Source organism: Onychostruthus taczanowskii, unplaced genomic scaffold, assembly GCF_017590055.1.
Source record: "Onychostruthus taczanowskii isolate IOZ18803 unplaced genomic scaffold, ASM1759005v1 scaffold26, whole genome shotgun sequence".
In the NCBI taxonomy this organism is placed as follows: domain Eukaryota; kingdom Metazoa; phylum Chordata; class Aves; order Passeriformes; family Passeridae; genus Onychostruthus; species Onychostruthus taczanowskii.
In genome coordinates, this window is record NW_024499906.1 from 9,384,751 (window position 1) to 9,391,793 (window position 7,043).

The 7,043-nt window shown below is 52.3% G+C and overlaps 1 protein-coding gene across 1 annotated transcript in view; it reads right to left on the reverse strand.

The window, feature by feature from the left end:
- The window catches only part of FREM2 (FRAS1 related extracellular matrix 2), a 118,998-nt gene extending 112,339 nt beyond the window's left edge, over positions 1-6,659 (reverse strand). The window contains exon 1 of the mRNA XM_041407346.1: positions 1,451-6,659. Within this exon, the coding sequence (XP_041263280.1) occupies positions 1,451-6,599 (5,149 nt within the window). The 5' untranslated portion in view covers positions 6,600-6,659. The remainder of the gene's footprint in view (positions 1-1,450) is intronic.
- Positions 6,660-7,043: the final 384 nt, after the last annotated feature.

Genomic DNA, 7,043 nt, shown 5'->3' on the forward strand with positions numbered 1-7,043 from the left:
CAGGATAATAAGACAGCCTTCAGGCCATATGGTTGGACAGCCAATTCAAAGACAAGTAGCAACTTCATTTTGGTCATCAGACAAATGTATGCCTGGCCACATGGCACAGGAGGAAATGGAATATGTACTTCTTCTAAGTGCTACACATCCTCAAAAAAAAAAAAAAAAAAAAAAAGGGATATCCCTGTTCCTCTGCTTTCAAAGAACACCTGTTCAATAACTACACATTCTTCAGTGTAAGAGAAAACCCACTAAAATAAGTAATAATCTGTTTATTTTCTCACTCCCTTTCTCTTTGTTTCTCACTTATTCTGACAACACTCTCAATATTACTTGCAGTTCACTACTGAAGCCTTACATTTAAGGAACTGTGGTGGCCCCCAAAGCTTGGACAGTTTGGTCTCTCTCATCCTCTTTCTTGCACTAGCACTGCAAAACTTAAGACACTTCAGCCATTGCAAAGTTCATCAGGCTTATTTGAAAGGTTTGGTATATCTGACAAGAACATTGCTACAGCCAAGACTGTAACATGGATATGTACCAGTATGGGCTCTGTGAAATGAAACACAGCCAACAGGAAGTGCTCATCTCAAGCCTTTCCACCTACAGGGCCCTGCCTAGTTGGGCCCATCTAACTCTGAGTGTCCATGCTGTTGGTGCTGTTTGCTCATTCCACAGCTGAAGAAGCTGCAAAAAAATCTAATTTCATTGTTACTTAACTAGCCATTAAGTAACATAGAAAATTCTCCAGAGAATAGCTAATGCTCCCATTTCAATTAAAGTTACTTCACAGCCTTGGGTTGAAGGTTTACTTCAGAATATATGACACATGTGGCTTTTGCCCTATTTATAACACCGAATGTTTTAGTTCCACGTAAAAAAGTGTAAGTATCACTAACATAATTTTAAATGTTTACATTACCTTTTAATTTACCACAAACACTTTGTGGTAAGGATTTGTGTAATTAAGGCAACAAATGCACTCATAGTATGTTATTTGCCATTGGTGGGGAAAGGATTTTGCTTTTACAGTTAGATGTGCTCAGACTGTACAGCAACCGATACCCTGGCCATTAGTTAATAATAGCTTGGCCACTCCCATAGCATTTTCTAAATAAAACTGGTTAAAGAAAGCACTGTCTCTTAAGATGTACAGCCCAATTCTGTTATCCAAACTTTTATCACTGTGACTGACAGAAAGCGCAAATCACAGTTATTTCGACTTATCTCTCCAAAGAAATTAAGGTTCTTTAATCAGTGTTTACCCCACAGACCACATTTCCTGTTTAAAGCTGACACAGATGTAATAAAAAAAAGCAGATGTAAAAAATTATGAAGTCATTTTAAATAAGCTTTTTGTTGGAACATTTCTCCCATCAATTATATAGCGTTTAGCATGAAAAATAATGTTTTCAGTGATCTAAAGAAAGCACATGAGATATTGTAATACCTTGTGTGAACTGGCTGATGCTATGGTTGCCTTTTCCCAGGTGAATCAGGAAGCCATGGCGTGGACCCTCTGTGATTCTGATCTTAAGAGTGACATGTAAACTGTCCCTGTCTTCCACTTTCAGCACTTTGTTGGTAATCAGAAACCCGATGTGACCTGTGGCCAGAACACGGAGAGTCTGAGCACCCTTATTTATTACAACTTGAGGTACACTGTTGTCCACAGCCATTATTCGAATCTTCATAGTCTGAGGCTTCCTTGTTTCAAACACAGTATTGGGGAAAACATAGAAATCAGTATGAGTGCCATCTGTAACAGTGAAAGAGAAACTGTCCTCAAGTGATTCCGAGCCATCATGTTTGTAGCTGATTAGATTTTCATTTAGATCTTGTTTAGTGAAGGTGGTGACTGGTTTGGAGTTATTGAACATGATCTGGCCATGAACTGGTATTTGAGTGATGACAAATTTTAGCAGTGCATCAGGTGTATCTCTGTCTTCTGCAGTCAGTTCAAATGGGGTTATCAGTTTGTATTCATTTTCACTCACCACCAGGTTATGGATTGTGACAACGGGTTTCTTATTGTCTACATCACTGATAGAAATTCTGAAAGTACGAAACACAGGGTTATAGCCATCAGTCACCTCAAACTCAAAGCTGTCCATTTTCACCTCGTCTTCTGAAGTATGAATGTAATAGACTTTATTGCCTGCTAACAGGAGTTGAGTGAAAGTGGAGATGGGCACCCCAGGCTGATCTGTGCATTCAAGATGACCACGAACAGGTGGTCTGGTAATGGTGAAAACTAAGTTCTCATCTGGACTATTCAGGTCACTGGTACTCAGCAAATCAGTTGTAAGGGTTACCTTCCCTCCTTCCCTCAGAGAAACTCCTTTGCTGATGACATCTGGGAAGACAATATCAATGCTGCCTATTGTCACATAAAAGTAGCGGTCAATGAGAGGATTTATTCCATCTGTCACATCAAACTTGATAAGATCACGAACTCCTTGTTGGCCAAAATGCACATATCTAATCAAATTTCTATCCACTTCATCTTGGGTGAAGTTCATTCCCCGGGTGATATTTTCAACTACACCTGAAGGCTTTATTCTCTGTAAGAGCCCTTGTCCTGGCCCGTAAGTTATAATGTATGCCAAGGTTTTGTCTTCAGAATCAAGATCAGTAGCCTTCAATATTCTGTTATTAATAGTTCTAGTTTCCCCTATTTCAATCTCCAAACCATCATTGATGGCCATTCTGGGCGTCTCATCATCTACTGGAATAACCATGATGGGTACCATTTTCCTAACGGTGTGTTTACCATCTGAGAGTTGCACCTCAAAACTGTCCGCCCTGGTCTCAGAGTCATCATGCTCGTAGAGAATGTTGGAGCTCTCTGTTATCTGATCCAAGGTGAAGCTCTCCACTAGGACAGTTCCATTGACCAGCTGGTTCACAATGTGGCCGTGCCTGGGAAGCCTGGTGATTGTGAACGTTAACTCATCAGCAGGGACATCCGCATCAACTGCACTGAGGATAGGTGTATCGATCACCAGGCTCATGCCTTCCATCACAACAAACTCTCGCAGGAAGATTTCAGGCTCTTCGTCATTGATTGGAACAACAAAAATGGGGAAGAAGTGCCTCTGGGAAAAGTTTATGCCATCAGAACAGCGCAAAGCAAATCTGTCTTCAACAGGCTCTACACCCTTATGTATACTCTGGACATAAAAAATGTGCCCTTGACGGAGGTCTTTCAAGGTAAAAGCACTTATAGCTACACCTGCCCTGGATTTTTCAGATCCAGGGGCAGGAGAGATGTTCTCTACATACCCAGATGTGGGCTGAGCAACAATTGTGCATAGTATATCATCACTAGGAGTATCCACATCTTCAGCCCTGAAGTGAGCAAGAGTAATGACCCGTTTGTCGCCTTCCGTCACCATGAACTGCTCCCCCACAAAAATTTCTGGAGCTTGACTGTCAACAGGAAGAATGGTCACCAAAACTGAAACTCCTTGAACAACATGGCCCCTGACACGCCACTTCTCAGAGAGGTCAGACAAGGTAAGGTTGAAAGCATCCTCTTTGGGCAGAAGGCCTATTTCGCCCCCAGTGTGAGCATATACCACAGCACCATCCAGCAGATCTCTCTGGGAAAATCTCTCTGCAGGCACCCCTTGAACCAAGATGCTCCCATGCTGAGGAGGATCCTCTACAATGAAGGTCAACATAAAGTCATCTGTGTCCTCATCCGTGCCCTGAATGACATTAGCAGTGATTTCAGCAGCACCATTCTCCAGCACATCGAGGTAGGAACCAAGAGTGCCTGGGGGCAATCGTAGCGTAGGAACCTCATCATCAACTGGGTGCACACTCATTTTCAGTGTGATGGGCACAAAATGAACCCCATCACTCACATCAAGCCTGCAGGTATCACTGCTGGTCTCAGCTCCACTGTGCACATACACCACCCTGCCTTGTCTGATATCTTCCAGGCCAAAGATACCTCCTGGAACCAGACTGTACCCAGAGAGCTGCAACTGGCCATACCGAGGAGCCTGGGTCAGGATAAATCTGAGATGGGCAAGTTCAGTGTCTGTGTCACTGGCATCCAGCTCAGCTGGACTAAGGACATGGCTGCCTCCCTCAGGCAAAGTGAAGCCAGTATTAGTGATTTCGGGAGGTTGGTTATCCACAGGCTGCAGGTAGATGGTGAAAGTCCCTTTGGCTGCATTGCCAGCTGCATCTTGCACTTGATACTGGAACTGAATCAAATGAGGAGCCACCCCCAGCTCCTCCTGTGGGGGACGGTACGAGATCTTGTGATGGTTGATCTGGGCTTGGGTGAAATGTGTAACTTCCACAGAGTGATCCTCAGTCAGCACGAGGGATCCAAGGCGCGCTCCGTAAGCCTCGGGAGGGTGGTTGGAGTCAGTGTCAGTGGGGGGCTGGATTACTGTGTAGCGAAGTTCACGGTCCCCTGAGTCCTGGTCTGTGTAACACAAGTGCTTCCTGCGCAGGGGGGTCACCTGCTGCTCTGCAACAATTAAATGCAGGCTGCTGCTGCTATGGAGCTCTGGGGCTAATCTGTCTACAGGATGTACTCTGATCACAAAAGTCTGTGGTCCAGAGCGGTTGGGGGGGTCATTGTCATCCTGGACTCTAAAGATGAACTGGTCCAACACAACCCCAGGGCCAGGGCTATGAGCCCCAAAGTGGTGGTAAAAGAGACGCCCTTCCACAATGTCCTGTTGCAGCCACTCTCTCACCGGCTTCTCATAGATGAGGGAACTCCCTGCTACACCTGGCACCTTCCTCCAAGAAAAGCCATCCTCTTCTTCCTCCTCTTCCCAGCCAGGAGGTGGCTGTGCCTGACGGAGCAGGAGCTGCCCAGCCGTGGGGCCAGACTCCACTGTGAAGAGCAGGATGGCATCCTGCGAGTCAATGTCTGTGGCACTAAGAGCACGGGTGGTGATGGGCACTGTTTCACCCTCAGCCATGGCAAGCCCTGTGTTAGCATTAAGTAGGGGTGGCTGGTCATCAGTGGGCACCAGGGTAATGGGGAAAAGGAACTCAACGCGGTGGCGAGAGCCACCATCTTCCAGCCGCAGCACAAGGTTGTCACTGAGTGGAGACTCGCTGCCGTCGTGCTGGTAAATGACTCGGCCTGCTGCCAGCTCAGCCACTGTAAAGTGTTTACGAGGGGCAGCAGGTCCTGGTGTGTCCTCCAGGAGAGTGAGGTGGCCATGCCTCAGCCCTGCCACCACACTCACCCGCACCTGCTCAAGGTCATCCTCATCACTGACCACCAGGTTGGGGCTGGGACCTGGGCCCGACAGAGGCCTTGACTGTCCCTCATAGAGCACGAGACCAGTGTTGCGGGTCACCACGGGTGCCAGGGTGTTCATGGGCTTCACCACAATCACGAAGGCAAAGGGCTCTGAGGCAGCACCCTCTGGGTCCAACACTTCCAGTTCAAGCTCAAAGAGCCTCTCGCGATCAGAGTCCTCCATGGGTGGCTGATAGGCAATGCGCAGCTCCCGCACATCCCGCTGGCTGAAAGAGGTGACAGGCAAGCTCCGGTCGTCTGTACTGACCATATGGCCTTGGCCAGGACCAAAGGGAGAGGTGATGTTGAAGAGCAGCAGATCGGGCGGCGACTCCGCATCCTCAGCTGACAGCATGTCAGGCGTGAGGGCGGTGAGCACAAACTGGTCCACCTCCATCATCAGCATAGCCAAGAAGCTGGGTTTGGGGGCCACGTTCTCACTCCCGGCGCGGATCCGCACCAGCACCTGGAAGTACTCTCGCTTCAGCAGTGCCCCGCCGCCCGCCGCCTCCCGCAGCTCGGCCACCAGCGGCACCAGGTCGCGGTTCGGGGAGCCGCCGGCGGCCGTGTGCCGGTAGCGCAGCCCCAGGCGCAGGAACTCCTCGCAGTCCCACATCACGGACGGCATCGGGCCGCCCCCCGCCGCTTCCCCGCCCCCGCCCGTCGCCGCCGGCGGGTAGTTGAGGATCTCTCCGTAGCGGGGCAGCCCGGCCAGCAGCGGCAGCAGCCCCACCCGGCAGCGCTGCCGGCCCGGCTCGAAGGCGAACTCCAGGCTGCGGGCGTCCAGCGGGTTGCTGGTGCCCCGCAGGCGCTCCACGGTGAGGGGCAGGTTGCGGGTGACGATCTCCAGCTGGGTGAAGAGCACCTCCACCTCCAGCACCAGGGGCAGCACCAGGGCGCGGCTGGGCGAGTCGTAGCGCAGCTGCAGGCGGACGCGGTCCCGGGCGGGGCTGCGACCGCCCAGGTGCGAATACTGCACCTCGCGGGCTCCGAAATCGCAGGGGAAGCGCCGGGGGCTCAGGCGGCCGGGGCGCTGCCACAGCGGGTCCTCGTCCAGCACGGTGAGGTGGCAGCGGTCACCCGGCTGCACCTGCAGCACCAGGTCCCGCGCGGGGTCCAGCCAGGCGGAGCGGCCCAGGGGCACCCGCAGCCCGCGGTTGGCCACCACCACGGGGTCCGCCTCCGGCGACCACGGCGAGGAGACCGCGGCGCTGCTGCCTGGCGGTGGCTCCGCCGCGCCAGCCCAGGCACAGCCGGCCAGCAGCAGCAGCAAGCCGGCCAACAGCCGCTGCGGCCCGGCGGGGAGAGGCTGCATCGTCCTTGCCGGCGGAGAGAAGCGTCGGGAACCTCCGGCAGCGGCCGAATCGCGGCCCCAGTCCTGCCGCCGGCGCGGCGCCGCTCACTCCGCGCACACGTTGCGCTCTGAGCGCGCCGCGCTCCGCTCCGGAGGGGAGCCCCGCGGCCCGGCAAGCCCCGCCCCGCGCCTCCGAGCAGCCAATGGGCACCGGCGGGGGGAGAAGCCGCCATGCACGATTGGGCAGAGCTGCGTGCCAATCATGCAAGTTACGAGAGGGGCAGGGCTCTCCCTCCCTCCCTCCTTCCCGCGGCCGCCCAACAGGTTGCGGAGGAGAAGGCGTCCGGAGAGCGGCGGGATGAGCCCCGGCGGTGCGGGAGCGGGGAGGTAGTGGCGCGGATTGCTCTGCTGGCGCCAGCCGCCGCGGGAAGGCAGCCCTCCAGTCGGAGGGAGGGTGGCGCGGCT